Source organism: Armigeres subalbatus, chromosome 3 (assembly GCF_024139115.2).
Source record: "Armigeres subalbatus isolate Guangzhou_Male chromosome 3, GZ_Asu_2, whole genome shotgun sequence".
In the NCBI taxonomy this organism is placed as follows: domain Eukaryota; kingdom Metazoa; phylum Arthropoda; class Insecta; order Diptera; family Culicidae; genus Armigeres; species Armigeres subalbatus.
In genome coordinates this window covers 238,858,468-238,873,947 of record NC_085141.1, presented here as the reverse complement: position 1 = coordinate 238,873,947, position 15,480 = coordinate 238,858,468, and the positions used below count along the sequence as shown (strand labels likewise).

Here is a 15,480-nt window from a genome sequence, read left to right as displayed (position 1 = left end):
TGCCATTCAAAACACTCCCTCTCCGCGCCAACGTGCAGCCACTCAAATCGATCGTCCACACCGCCAGCAACAGATGACATCACTTGCACACCCTCGATCACAATCAAACCAAATAATGTCCCCACTAATTCCGTACCAGCAAACTCAAGTTCAAGCCCAATCGTTTCCCAAAACCTCCAGAGTAATCTCAACTATGGTGTAAATAAGAAAATCATGATTTATTACCAGAACGTTGGCGGTATCAACACTAGCATCTCTAACTATCGTCTCGCCAGCTCCGATGCTTGTTATGATGCGTACGCTCTTACAGAAACATGGTTAAAAGAAGACACGGTTTCTTCTCAAATTTTTGGATCCTCTTTCAACGTTTTTCGCTTGGACCGTAACCCTAACAATAGCAGGAAAAAGTCAGGTGGAGGAGTGCTATTGGCTTTGCGTGCCAATTTCAATGCACGACAAATTTCGATACCTAGCATTGATAGCGTCGAACAGCTCTGGGTAGCTGTGAGTTTTCATTCAAACACTCTTTTTATCTGTGTTATTTACATTCCTCCGGATCGCACACAAGATCCAAACTTGATTGATCAGCACATCAGTTCGCTCAATTGGATCACCAATGAAATGAGTATCAGGGATAGCTTATTGATAATTGGCGATTACAACCTACCCAACATTAAATGGAAACCAAGCAAATCCAATTTCTTCTATCCCGATGCTACACAATCTTCTATTAGCTCCACTGTCGCTAGGCTTATCGATGGTTATAACTTGGCGCGTGTATCCCAGTTGAATTTTGTACATAACAATAACGGTCGGATGCTTGATCTTTGTTACGGTAGCATTGATGGAGATGTAGACTTTTCATTGATCGAAGCACCTTCACCACTAGTAAAATCTTCGATTCACCATCCTGCGCTGCTGGTCGAAGTAAGCGGTGTCTCACAATGTGTGTTTTCGGATCCCGTTGAAGCTGTTTACTACGACTTCAAGAATGGCAATTATATGGATATGAATGCATTCCTCTCCAACGTTAATTGGAATGAGCACATCGATCAAGACCTCAATTCATCAGTGACCCGTTTCTCCAACATCGTATTATATGCAATAGATCAATTCATTCCAAAACGATCCAGTAAATCGCCGCCTAATCCACCATGGGGAAACAACTATCTTAAGTGCCTGAAAAGACGTAAACGGGCTGCTTTACGTAAATACTCGAAATATAAAAGCCACCAGTGCAAACTCAACTATAACTCAATCAACGCTCGCTACAAGCGCTTGAACAAAAAACTGTACATCGCTCATCAACGAAAAGTGCAAGTAAAACTGCGCCATAATCCCAAAGGATTCTGGAACTACGTCAACCAACAACGAAAAGAATCTGGTCTTCCCACTGTCATGACCAATGGGAATATCGAATGTTCATCGACAGAAGACATCTGTAATTTATTTCAACAGCAATTCTCGAATGTGTTCACCGACGATTCCCTGGAATTACACCAAATCAATGAAGCCGCTAACAACGTCCCTGTTCGTCCCCCAGTCGGAAACCACCCAATCGTCGATGCAGACACAGTAGCTGATATTTGCTGTACCGTAAAAGCTTCGACTAGTTGTGGACCAGATGGAATTCCTGCGTACGTCTTGAAGAATTGTTCTAATAGCCTATCCGTACCTCTAGCCAGTCTCTTCAACGTATCGCTTCAAGTCGGAACGTTTCCGGAGCAATGGAAGAAATCTTACCTATTCGGTCTTTAAAAAGGAAATAAGCGTGATGTCAGCAATTACCGTGGTATAGCCGCACTTTGCGCCACCTCAAAGCTGTTTGAGAAAGTAGTCTATAAGTTCTTATTTCACAATTGTCAAGATTTCATCTCCGAGCATCAACACGGTTTTATGCCAAGGCGTTCAACGAATACGAATCTGACTCTCTACACGTCATTCATCGCCCAATCTTTGCAGAAAAGATATCAAGTTGACTCTATCTACACTGATTTTTCGGCTGCCTTCGATAAGATCAATCACAGGATTACAATTGCCAAGTTTGAACGCCTAGGTTTTTCCGGATCCTTTCTGTTATGGCTTGAATCCTATCTAACTGGTCGGGAAATGGCCATCATCATTGGAGACTCAACCTCGCAATACTTTGATGTTAGGTCAGGTGTGCCACAAGGTAGTCACTTAGGACCTCTGATATTTCTAGTATATCTGAATGATGTGAATCTTGTGCTCGGATCCTTCAAGCTGTCTTTGCCGATGATTTCAAATTATACTGGACTATTAATGATGATCAGGATGCTCTGTTTCTACAACGTCAACTCGACATTTTCGTCAAATGGTGCGAGATCAATTGCATGGTCCTCAACGCCAATAAATGCTCTGTAATTTCATTTTCCCGCAAGCGCTCTACTATTGACTTTTGTTACAAAATCGGATCTACAGCTATTAGACGAGAATCTGTTGTTAAGGATCTAGGCGTTTTATTAGACTCTAAGCTAACTTTCAAAGACCACATCGCCTTTATCACATCGAAAGCGTCGAAAACACTTGGATTTATTTTCCGCATTGCGAAGCACTTCGATAACATTCAATGTCTAAAATCGCTCTACTGCGCGTTAGTGAGGTCATTACTAGAATATTCACTAGTTGTATGGGCTCCTTTCTACCAAAACAGCACAATACGAATCGAAGCAATTCAGCGAAAATTCGTTCGTTTTGCTCTACGCCGTCTTCCTTGGAATGATCCAAATAACTTACCAAGTTATGAAGCACGCTGCCAACTTATTGGTTTAGATCTGTTAAGTGAGCGTCGTGACGTTTCCAAGGCGCTTTTCATTGCAGATCTCCTGCAATCTAGAATTGATTGCCCGGCCTTGCTCTCTCAATTGAACTTTAACATCCCCTTTCGTCCACTTCGGTCAACACCTTTCATTTTCTTGAGAGGTGCTCGCACAAACTATGCGCAAAATGAGCCATTCACCAGTATGTGTCGCATCTTCAATCGCTGCTCCACCGCATTTGATTTTCACCTTTCACGGGGTGTTCTTCGGAAACGGTTTTCTACACTCCTCTCAGCTTCCAACAGTATCACACATTAGCATAGGCCATTAGGATTTATTATATAATATTAAGTAATTTAAGTCAAACAATGTATCATTTGGAATTATTGTATTTCTGTTGATATGAAAAGATGAGGAGGTTTTGCGCCCATTTGAGAAAGATTCCATGGTTCTACTCAAATGGGCTTTTCCCTGCTCCAAATAAACAAACAAACAAACAAAGATTCAGCATTCGAGCTGCAATTAATATTAATTCTACGCGACCCACCAACAATCCGCTCGCGACACCCCTGGGGGTCAGGACCCACAGTTTGGGAAACCATGTCGTAGATTATTGTCTAAAAGATGTGAAATACTTGTTTTGCAGGTCGTTATTACTTCTAAGGTCTCCAAACTCCCTGGAATACAGACCTTTGATCTCTATGGAATATATCCCTTTTATCTACGAATGTCTCATGTACACAGCAGTCTATAGATGTGTATTTTATTGCAGCGCAGACCTGTAGAGTTCAAACTAGAAAATTGTATACTGTTTTTATGTGAATTGAGTTGTACAGATGTTCTAAGTTGCACAAGGACTCCGTCAAATACAGGCCATTGCATCTACATACGTAACAGGTTGTCTTTGTAGGATTTTTCAGATTGGTTCAGGCTCGTAACCCGTAAAACAAGTAAAGGGAATACAATATAAAGCTCTATTAAAGCTAAACGAACTCCATGCAATAAAAGCTTCAAGATATATAAGTATACTGCAACAACATTTATTTATTCATTATGTACATGAACATCCTCAACAAAATCATCATTTATTTCTTCAAGATCGATTAAAATATCTGCTATGGTATATTTTTCTGTACTCGAATCTGTTGTATTGCAAGAAGTTTAAGTCACTAAAAAACATCTTCTGGATATTCCAGATTAGATTTATTTTGAAGTCGCTTACCTAAGTTGAGGGAGCTTATCAAAGGATCCGACGAGTTCATAGCACGAATGAAAACGTCATGTAAATTTTCTTCTCTTGAGGCTTTCCTGGCATGATGAGTCCGACTTTTTTTAAGTGCTTGTGTTGACACTCAGCTGCTTCTTCAGCCAACATTCCAAGTGGTGCTGGTGAATGAATAATTATATCCCCAGCATGGGCAAGGACTTTATGCACCGTAGCAGGAATTTTATACCAATCATACAGCTGCAAATATAACCGGTAGGTTGCTTTACAATAACTGTCTAGTAGGGTGGTTCAAAAAATCGATTTTGCTCCACAGTGCTACTCTGATTCTTTATCATGTTCTGAGTGTCCTCTGAAAATTTGAGCTAATTTGGATTAAAACTGATTTAGCTCAAGCGATTTCAAGTTTGCATGCAAATTAGTATGGGGAAATTTAATTTTTCATTATACTGTTGATGACGCTTCCCCATTAAGCGCAGGTTGAAAGAAAACCTACATAGCTAAAAGAAATACTCAACATCTTTCACTCAGCGAAAACCGCATCTTAATTGATCGTTCCAATAATTAGTAATCGAATTTAATCTATACCAAGGTTTTCTGGAGCTAATTGCATAACTCCTCAACAGGCAACATTGCTGCTCGTGGCGCGAAAGATAGCACACACAAATTCAGGCTACTATGTTGCACTGCACATTTCAGTGATGCCCTCAAAGAAGTTTAACGATCATGACTAAAGATTCGCAACCTGTATTAAAATCGATTACTAATTATTGGGGCGATCAATCAACATGCGGTTCTCGTTGGGTGAAAGCTGTTGAGTATTCCTTTTAGCTATGTAGGTTTTCTTTTAACCTGTGCTCAATGCGGAAGCGTCATTTACAGTATACTGAAAAAATAAATATCCCCATACTAATTTGCATGCAAACTTGAAATCGCTTGTGCTAAATCAGTTTTAATCCAAATGAGCTCAAATTTTCAGAGGACACTCAGAACATGATAAAGAATCAGATGAGCACTGTGGAGCAAAATCGATTTTTTGAACCACCCTACTGTCTAGCTTTTCAGGATTGATTGGCTCTTGGCAGTTTATCGCGATCAGAATGTTCCAGAACCGGTGAATTAGCTCTTCGTTGACATTTAATGCTTCACTTAACAGATTTGGATTCGAAAACGCTCGTCGACAAATGTTTCCAGTTGTACTTGATCCTGCTCCACCTTGCCTTGGCTGGTCGACTCTCACACCAAAGCTATCATAAAGCCTTTTCTGTATAAGTTGTTTTCTCTTCAAGTACGCTTCCTTTAATATCTTTGATACCTGCCACTTTTTAAAATCCATTCGGTAAGATATGTGAAGAAGGCACTCGAAAAATCGCATCCATGCATGTAATGGAGATATTCCATAAATAAGTGTCCCTATCTCTGGTGTATATCCTTTTTCAAACTCCTAGAATATTTGAAAAACAAAACAGTTCTTAAAAATGTACAAGTATTTCTTTAAAAAAAATAATACCTCTAGGCTTGTCATTACATTTGGAGTGGCTTTACAAATTGGGCAATTTTGCATAGATGACGTACCAGTTATGTAATTTAGAACTTTACCATCCACCATGCTCATAACAAAATCGAAGTCAACCAAAACATATTTCTCCTGCTCCAAATCGATCTTAACTGGAACTAATTCACTTAGTTCTCTCTCTATGGTGTTTTTGCAATCGATCACAACTTGCTTCGATTCCTTCACAAACTCTAGCATAATTGGTCTGCAATAACGAATACTTTGTGGGGTCAAGTTGTACCAGAAAATATGTTTACGATTACTTAGTAAATACAAATGTATTGGAGTCGTTGTCACTGAAAATACATCTGAATCATCTTGTTGATTCGTACCTGGGAATGATTGATGGTATTGCGAGTATCCCGTAGATCCGTCCATACCCCAACTACTTAAAAGGACCATTTCGACGAAGTCCTGGTTATTTTCATCCATAAATTGATTGATTTCGTGTTTCAATGATTTCACTATTCGTTCTACAGTATGTTGCATTAGCGATTGTATTCTAACCTAAAAGAAAAATATGAATACATATATTATTCCATTTCAAGGGAGATGATCTATCTTTCATTACCTGTATTTTTGTTGCCGTTTTTTCGATGGAATCCAGCGGAGGAGAACATATCGCTTTCATTTTTTGTATCACTTTGTAAGTAGGAAATCTTGCAGGATTTTTTTATGTGTTTGTTCGTAGACATATTTACTCATATCACAATCGAGAAAATATTCAAAAGTTTCTTCATCGGACATGTTTCCATGAGAATCACTTAGAGTAGTGTACATTCTGGAAGCGTGATCTCGGTTTTTTTAAATATGGCCTATCACTTTCACCATACTCGTATCACTTCTGTTGTAGGCAGTTCTTCTTGCTCCCAGTAGCGCTTTTTCTATGGTATCCTCTCTTGGATCCATTAGCTCGTCATTAATTCTTCTGCGCTTCGTACGCTCACTTAAATCCTCAAAATTTTTTGATGGCCTTGATGGCTCAGCATGATAAAATTCTTCTAATTCAAATTCTGTGTCAAGCCATTCCTCATTATATGAGTCAAAGTAAGTTTTGGACCGGGATGCGGCCTGCCATTTTTTTTTTTCAAATTTCAAATGAAGATTTTTCAATTTTGTATGGAGTTGACTTTTTTTTTGTTTATCCACAGCGAAGCTTTGGCAGATATATTCCAAAGCTTTTTCAACGCAACCTCGTGAGCTCTAAATACTTCAATGAGTTGCCTATAATTCATGATTCACCAAATAATAAGTACAAACACTTCACACGATTTACCTTCGCAATCACAGCTCACTATACACTCAGATAGACATTCATAAATGTTTTGTTTATTTATTTCACCTAGGTACATACCAATAATTATCGAAAGATGTCCTTAGGTACAGACATTTTTGCTTCTTGTATTCACATATTGGATTTTAATTAATATCAAAATTTTACTTTTTATGAAATAATTTCAAATGAAGCCTAGAGTATTTTCGTAACCCTCAAGAGTATATTGTTTTTTTCATATTTATTTGCTTGATACTTGATAGATAATGAGTTGCCTCCTCTTGGTGAGCCTACGCCAAATGGAGTATCATATAGCTGCATAAGCTATCGTGTACACGGCCTACCACGAAGCCTACGACACTTTTCGTGTTATCTACTATCTCTATTTTAACTGTTCTTGATGCTCTTTTGTCATACGCATGGGATTTGTATCCAGCCCATCACAGTCTGCCGTGTATTATGAGAATAATTACATTTAATGTTTCAAAATTAATGACTTTTTTTCGAAAAAGTGATCGGAATCGCAGATTTGCAGCCATAAGCAGCTGGAAATTGTTTTAATGCCTTCTGGGAGGTCCAAAGAAAGTCGTAGTGGTAGTCGCTAAGCGAAACTTTGAGAAACTTTTTTTGTATGAAACTTTTTGTATGAAAAAAAAAAATTTCTTCGGGTCATTTTCGGATGTTTCACTATCTATTTTCCCATAACTAACCCGTTCTTCGCAAGTCCATGAAACAAGCTTTCAGAAACTTTTTAAAGAGTTGGAAAAGAGCTACTGTAGCCGAAGATATTGACAGTTGAATAATGCATTGATTTTTCAAGAACTAAAAAGTGTCTGGCTCTAATGCCTATATCTTGATAACCATATGGCTTAGAGTGGTGATATGCAGGGGTTTAATGCTCCAAAGCATTAGCATTTAGTAGGTCAACTTGAATTACGAATCAGAGAAAGTCGATTTTTTTATTTTCGGCCACCTGATTCCCCATAGTGCAACCTAGGGTCGCCTCCGGCTTGGTAGACAAGTGGTGCCACCCTGTTGCAGGACGGGGTGAATACTCATTCATTCAAGCGGCATAGGCAGGTGAGTGTTAGGGCACATGTCGTGCCAGTATGTCTTGTGCAAATGTGTTGCATATGTGCACTTTTGTACGTCATGGAGGGGGCACAATGCCCAATAGTCATCCCCCGCTTAATTGCGGGCCGTGGGAATGACTGGAGAGGAAGGAGTTGGTTTTAGTGGGTCGGGGGTGGTGATCCCATCCCCACACTACCTGGGTTCGCCTCCCCAGGTGTCTGGTTGCAGATTTCTATTACCTTCGTTAAAAAAAATCCAAGGGCCGATTAGGTCTCCGGTCATGAGAAAATAAGAACTGGTTATGTGTTAGTGTCTACATTGAATCTAATTTTACACTCCCCCATCGTGAAATGAAATGCTGTATACACTGGATTCTGTTTTTACGCGATTTACATTTTCTCAATTTTCCACTCATCCTAAATGTTTAACATATATTAATAATCATGTGATTTTTCTTTGATTTATTCTGGATTTTTTGAAACATGTTGCGAAGAGTTTGGTGGCCAATTGAAGTCACACGATCAAAAAACGAGCGAAAAAAAATCGTGTAAAAACAAAATCCTGTGTACTTGACAACCTCCGTAACCATACAAAAAAATTCGGTCAAAGACGGGAATTGAACCCGGACCCCTCCACACTCCACACTCCACACACGCTAACCGTCTGGTCTATTTGAAAGGAGGCTCTCTGAGCCTCTTGAAAGGAGGCTTCCGAGCCTCTTGAAAAGAGGCTTCCGAGCCTCTTGAAAGGAGGCTTCCGAGCCTCTTGAAAGGAGGCTTCCGAGCCTCTTGAAAGGAGGCTTCCGAGCCTCTTGAAAGGAGGCTTCCGAGCCTCTTGAAAGGAGGCTTCCAGGCCTCTTGAAAGGAGGCTTCCGAGCCTCTTGAAAGGAGGCTTCCAGGCCTCTTGAAAGGAGGCTTCCAGGCCTCTTGAAGGAGGCTTCCAGGCCTCTTGAAAGGAGGCTTCCGAGGCCTCTTGAAGGAGGCTTCCAGGCCTCTTGAAGGAGGCTTCCGAGCCTCTTGAAGGAGGCTTCCGAGCCTCTTGAAGGAGGCTTCCAGGCCTCTTGAAGGGCTGAGCCTCTTGAAGGAGGCTTCCAGGCCTCTTGAAGGAGGCTTCCAGGCCTCTTGAAGGAGGCTTCCGAGCCTCTTGAAAGGAGGCTTCCAGGCCTCTTGAAGGAGGCTTCTGAGCCTCTTGAAAGGAGGCTTCCAGGCCTCTTGAAGGAGGCTTCCAGGCCTCTTGAAGGAGGCTTCCAGGCCTCTTGAAAGGAGGCTTCAGGCCTCTTGAAAGGAGGCTTCCGGGCCTCTTGAAAGGAGGCTTCTGAGCCTCTTGAAAGGAGGCTTCCAGGCCTCTTGAAGGAGGCTTCCAGGCATCTTGAAGGAGGCTTCCGAGCCTCTTGAAAGGAGGCTTCCGAGCCTCTTGAAAGGAGGCTTCCGAGCCTCTTGAAAGGAGGCTTCCGGGCCTCTTGAAGGAGGCTTCCGGGCCTCTTGAAAGGAGGCTTCCGGGCCTCTTGAAAGGAGGCTTCCGGGCCTCTTGAAAGGAGGCTTCCGCGCCTCTTGAAGGGCTGAGGCCTGAGCCTCTTGAAGGAGGCTTCCAGGCCTCTTGAAGGAGGCTTCCGTGCCTCTTGAAGGAGGCTTCCGTGCCTCTTGAAGGAGGCTTCCGTGCCTCTTGAAGGAGGCTTCGAGCCTCTTGAAAGGAGGCTTCCAGGCCTCTTGAAGGGAGGCTTCCAGGCCTCTTGAAGGAGGCTGAGCCTCTTGAAGGAGGCCTCTTGAAGGAGGCTTCCAGGCCTCTTGAAGGAGGCTTCCGAGCCTCTTGAAAGGAGGCTTCCGGGCCTCTTGAAGGAGGCTTCCAGGCCTCTTGAAGGAGGCTGGGCCTCTTGAAGGAGGCTTCCAGGCCTCTTGAAGGAGGCTGAGCCTCTTGAAAGGAGGCTTCCGGGCCTCTTGAAAGGAGGCTGAGCCTCTTGAAAGGAGGCTTTGAGCCTCTTGAAAGGAGGCCTGAGCCTCTTGAAAGGAGGCTTCTGAGCCTCTTGAAAGGAGGCTTCCGAGGCCTCTTGAAAGGAGGCTCTGAGCCTCTTGAAAGGAGGCTTCCAGGCCTCTTGAAAGGAGGCTTCCAGGCCTCTTGAAGGAGGCTTCCGGGCCTCTTGAAAGGAGGCTTCCAGGCCTCTTGAAGGAGGCTTGAGCCTCTTGAAGGAGGCTTCCAGGCCTCTTGAAGGAGGCTTCCAGGCCTCTTGAAGGAGGCTGAGCCTCTTGAAAGGAGGCTTCCGGGCCTCTTGAAGGAGGATTCCAGGCCTCTTGAAAGGAGGCTTCCGAGCCTCTTGAAAGGAGGCTTCCGGGCCTCTTGAAGGAGGCTTCCGGGCCTCTTGAAGGAGGCTTCCGGGCCTCTTGAAGGAGGCTGAGCCTCTTGAAGGAGGCTGAGCCTCTTGAAGGAGGCTTCCGGGCCTCTTGAAGGAGGCTTCCAGGCCTCTTGAAAGGAGGCTTCCGGGCCTCTTGAAAGGAGGCTTCCGAGGCCTCTTGAAGGAGGCTTCCTGAGCCTCTTGAAGGAGGCTTGAGCCTCTTGAAAGGAGGCTTGAGCCTCTTGAAAGGAGGCTGGGCCTCTTGAAAGGAGGCTTCCGGGCCTCTTGAAGGAGGCTTCCAGGCCTCTTGAAGGAGGCTGAGCCTCTTGAAGGAGGCTCTGAGCCTCTTGAAGGAGGCTTCCGAGCCTCTTGAAGGAGGCTTCCAGGCCTCTTGAAAGGAGGCTTCCAGGCCTCTTGAAGGAGGCTTCCGGGCCTCTTGAAAGGAGGCTCTGAGCCTCTTGAAAGGAGGCTTCCAGGCCTCTTGAAAGGAGGCTTGAGCCTCTTGAAAGGAGGCTTCCAGGCCTCTTGAAAGGAGGCTTCCGAGGCCTCTTGAAAGGAGGCTTCCAGGCCTCTTGAAAGGAGGCTTGAGCCTCTTGAAAGGAGGCTTCCGGGCCTCTTGAAAGGAGGCTTCCTGAGCCTCTTGAAAGGAGGCTTCCAGGCCTCTTGAAAGGAGGCTTCCAGGCCTCTTGAAGGAGGCTTCCGAGCCTCTTGAAAGGAGGCTTCCGGGCCTCTTGAAGGAGGCTGAGCCTCTTGAAGGAGGCTTCCAGGCCTCTTGAAGGAGGCTGAGCCTCTTGAAAGGAGGCTTCCGAGCCTCTTGAAAGGAGGCTTCCGAGCCTCTTGAAAGGAGGCTTCCGAGCCTCTTGAAAGGAGGCTTCCGAGCCTCTTGAAAGGAGGCTTCCGAGCCTCTTGAAAGGAGGCTTCGTAGCCTTTCAAAGAAGCTTCGGAGCCTCTTAGGAGAAATCTCACGCACTGCTTGGAAGGAACTACCGAGCTTTTTGGAAAGGCCATCATGCCTGTTAAATGGAGGCTCCGAGCTTTTTATTGAATCTGTAATCTTCTTCTTCTTCTTCTTCTTCTTCTTCTTCTTCTTCTTCTTCTTCTTCTTCTTATTGGCATTACATCCCCCTGGTACATTGACCGTCTCGCAGCTTAGTGTTCTCTAAGCACTCCCACAGTTATTAACAATTTCTAAGCCAAGTTACCATTTCTGCATTCGTATATCATGAGGCTTACACTGTGATACTTGTATGCCCAGGGAAGTCGAGATGATTTCCAATACAATTGTCTAGACCAGCACCGGGAATCGAACCCAGCCACCCTCATCATGGTCTTGATTTGTAGCCGCGCATTTTACCGCACGGCTAAGGAGGGAACTGTAATACCTCCGCCATTATGTATTTTTGTCCGAGGTTCCCCCCTGGGTCGGGTCCAACCAAAGTACATCAGGAGTACATATACCACAGGTTAATAACCGCTGTCCTATGTAATTTCCTGATACTTTGGCGAAAGAATCCCTGCAGGAAACTTCAGAGGAAGAATGTGGAGAAGGAATTCTTGGAGGAATGTACAAAGAAATTCAAGAATTTTGTAAATTTCTTCAGGAGTTCCTTCGGAAATTGCTTAAGAAATTCCTGAAAGGATTTCCGGTGGAATTACGGGAGTCGAGGAAATGGAACACCTGCAAGAATTTCGGAATTTCTGAATGTTTGTCAAAGGAATTCTAGAAGAAAATTCCGGAGGAGTTTCTAGAAGAATTTTAGGATAATGTTTTAAAGAAATTTTCGAAAGAATTCCTTAAGGGATTTCTGAAGGTATTTCTAGATTTGTTTGCGGATGGGATGCCTTCATGAACTTCTGGATGACTAATCAAAATAATTCCTGGGGACATTTTTTACGAATGAAATATCACTCGGATGAATACTACAGAAATTTCCGAAGCAACTCCTTAAGTAAATTTCTAAGGAGTTCTTGAGAATATCCGAGAAAGTATAAAGGTTTTTTTTTTTAGCATCAATTCTTCCAATTCCAAATTTGAAACAATGTTTTATCTTACTAATATCCGGATTTTTGAGAATTTATTCGGAAATTCTTCCTGTAATACGTTTTGAAATTCATCCAGGAAAATCTTCTAAAATGTCTACAGAAAATTGTCCAGATGTTCATTCGAAAAGTCCTCCAGGAATAATCTATGGAATTTCTCCTTGTCTCCTTCAGGGAATCTTTTGTAAAACCTCCTTAAAGGGCTTTGTAAATTTCTCCAGAAATTATAAAAAGACAGGTACACCGTCTTCGACCAGAGGTCGTACAGACTGAACACTTAACACCTAAGCAACAGACTAAACGATACCCAGTGGACCGGTGTGGAACTCCGCCAGCGCTAATGACCATCTTAGGCGATGTGCAGGATATCGTTATGTGGCAGCGAAGGATGGGCTACGAGCTCGTCCAACTCTACACCCAGCATTTGAAAAGTTTCAAACCATTAAAGTTCAAGTAAGACATAACTTGAGTAGTAGTCAATAGTCATTTCATTTCATAGAGTGCCAATCTTTTTTCCCCTTCCTAAGTACGTCACCATTGCATTGCCATAAAGTTTATACGCTCGATATATTTTACTGCAATTGCAAAATAATAAACGTGATTTCAGTGTTCCAGTTTCCCACAGGAGTTCACCGTAAATATACGCACTGTGGCTAGGATAGAATTATTAATTCAAATCAACCAGGACCGACCTGGATTAGTGATCGTCAACAAATGGATGCACTGATTATTAATGAGCTTCGCACGGGTATTTATTCGATTGGCGACTAAGCCAACCGGGTGTCATCTCTAAACTTCATTTCATTAACGATGATTGGTGGAAATTGGCAACGTATGCGGATTGATAATTCATTCAAATTGAATGCATCCATTTGCTGCCGAAATGGCGGAAAATACCTATTGACAGACGGAGATTATCATAATTAATTTTAAATATTAAAACTGGTGTTTAGGTTTGGAAATGTATCAACCTGTTGTCATCGATTGAATAACTTTGACTCATTTAGTAGATGCATGTACGTCTGATTATTACTGATACATGAATACCTTTTTCAGTTCACTGATCTTTTGAAGTTTTCCTGAGTCATTATACGGAAACCGTTTGATTGAATGCATTGTAAGATTGATGGAATGCACCCTTGAATAGATAGTTCTTCGATCAATTCTGGTAAGTATCGTGAAATGCAGCAAGATGTGGGATTGTTAGAAGCTTAAACAACTTGAAACCAAAAATAAGAAATTGTTTTCAATTTTAACTTGACTCGAGAATATCTTTATTTGTAGTGGCTTATAGAGACTCGTGCATGTTTTCACATGTTAATGTGTATAACCCAAATGATGACGTGTTTTGAAATTATAGTTGTACCTTCTATTTACCGATAATAAAAAATACATACATGTTCATATGCATGCAACATCCAATTTCGGCCTCTTAAACAGTAGTCCCGAAAACATAAATTTCCATTCTATGCAAATAAGTGCTAAAGTTATGTCTATCCGATATGCTATCAGGAAGTAGTCCCTCTCCTAGTTTACCAGGCTCTTCCCGGCGGCTTCAAGCGGTGTGGCCAGGACGTGAAATAATTTATGTCCGGTACTGGCGGCATTGTCACGAACGACCGAAACCGACAGAGCCTCCAGGGCAGCGTGTGACCAGAGCGTGTGGCCACGTTTCGTATGCTAGTGCACTGCACCTTGCATTGACCGGATGCTAGTCCGTAGCTAGAGACGAGCATAATTACATGTATGGTCTTTTATGAGCCAAAATGAACATCAGTGAATCAAATAAATTAGCTGCAAAATAATGACTGCAATTATTACTGGACAGTAAACCAAATAAACCGGAGACAAAAGGGTTGCGCGTCGTACGTCGCACATCGATGGAAAAGGAAGGTGCAGAATGTGCGCGGATAGGGTTGGATTTATACCGTTGCTACATCTCAAACAGGCATGACCGTGATACGGGATCGGTCTGACATTGACAATAGCGATTGTCAATAGAAAACCCGTCCTATATCATTATCATGATGCCTGTTTAAGATGTAATGATTTGAGCCGTCCTAGCTTCCAAAAGGACGATCTTGGTCGGTAATGTTAATAAATACACCAGTCTTTTCGGAGGTTTAACATCAATTAACTGAACCGGTGCTAGTGAAAGTGGTACATGTTACATTGAGTAAATTTTACAGGAGACGCCTTTTTCCAAAAACTGCAACTCAACTATACCAACATGTTATGACTGATGTGCTTGAAAGTAGTTTTGAAAAATATGCGAAGTTTCTTGACAAGTTTCAAGTTTGTTGGAACAAAATTCACATGTACCACTATTAATGGGAACGAAATGCAACAGAAACTGAAAGTCGTTGCCAGTAAAAGTAGTACATGAACATTTATAAAAATTAATTTATACGGCAGTAAACCATATCGAAATTCAAACATGGTAAAAATCTATTACGGAAACTATTCGGATTTGTCGTCAAATTTTCTTTTCAATAAGCTGATTTTAGTGGGTATAACTGCACATGTACCACTTTTCCTGGCAATAAAATTGCCATTGTAATATGTACCAGAAATCAAAAAGTGCATATCTCTAGATTTTGTTTGATCACTTTTTCGTTATTCCCTGACTTTGCAAACAGAAGCCGTTGGTGTAAAAAACACAAAAATGGTTTATGTTCCACTTTCTCTGGCACCGGTTCATTCATAGATATAAAACTTCAATTAACTTATCGTATGCACGTAGCAGGGAATCAAAAACAGAGAGAGAGTAAATAAAATAAAGATGGGTGATGAATATACACTAACTGGAATGTTCTAAATTGTGTTTGCGACGCAAATACAGGCATTCTAATATCTGCATTATGTCATTTGAATGCCTTGAATTCAACGACATGCACTTCAAAACACATCTGGGAATGTTTAAATTCCCTTCAAAACATGTCTTGTTGTAACTTAAGTCACTTTATATTGGGTTCCTGGCCACTACTGTGGAATTGATGGGAACGAAAAAGCCGTCAAATTAACGAGACTCGTATCATCAAAAAATTGCTCTGAAAATGAAGCTTGAAACGTGGATAACCTAAAAAGTTGCTACCGTAATACTTTCCGTTCCGTTGTATTGTAATAATTCACAAACGACTGCCTACCGGCCTACGCTCCCTCCTCTTCCTAATATCCACCGGCCGCGAATATTTTGACACGCTAAGG

General features: G+C 42.1%; 1 protein-coding gene and 1 long non-coding RNA gene across 2 annotated transcripts; one reads left to right on the top strand and one right to left on the bottom strand.

Annotated features, from left to right (window-relative positions):
* Positions 1-621: 621 nt before the first annotated feature.
* On the top strand, positions 622-1,758 carry LOC134222358 (uncharacterized). Its single transcript, XM_062701517.1, has one exon. The coding sequence runs from the start codon at positions 622-624 to the stop codon at positions 1,756-1,758; it is 1,137 nt and encodes a 378-aa protein (XP_062557501.1).
* A 3,306-nt stretch (positions 1,759-5,064) lies between these two features.
* On the bottom strand, positions 5,065-6,857 carry LOC134227122 (uncharacterized). Its single transcript, XR_009983615.1, has 3 exons — positions 6,754-6,857; positions 5,516-5,544; positions 5,065-5,449 (listed from the first exon to the last, which is right to left on the bottom strand). It is a non-coding gene; the product is annotated as an uncharacterized LOC134227122 (long non-coding RNA).
* Between the last annotated feature and the right edge of the window lie 8,623 nt (positions 6,858-15,480).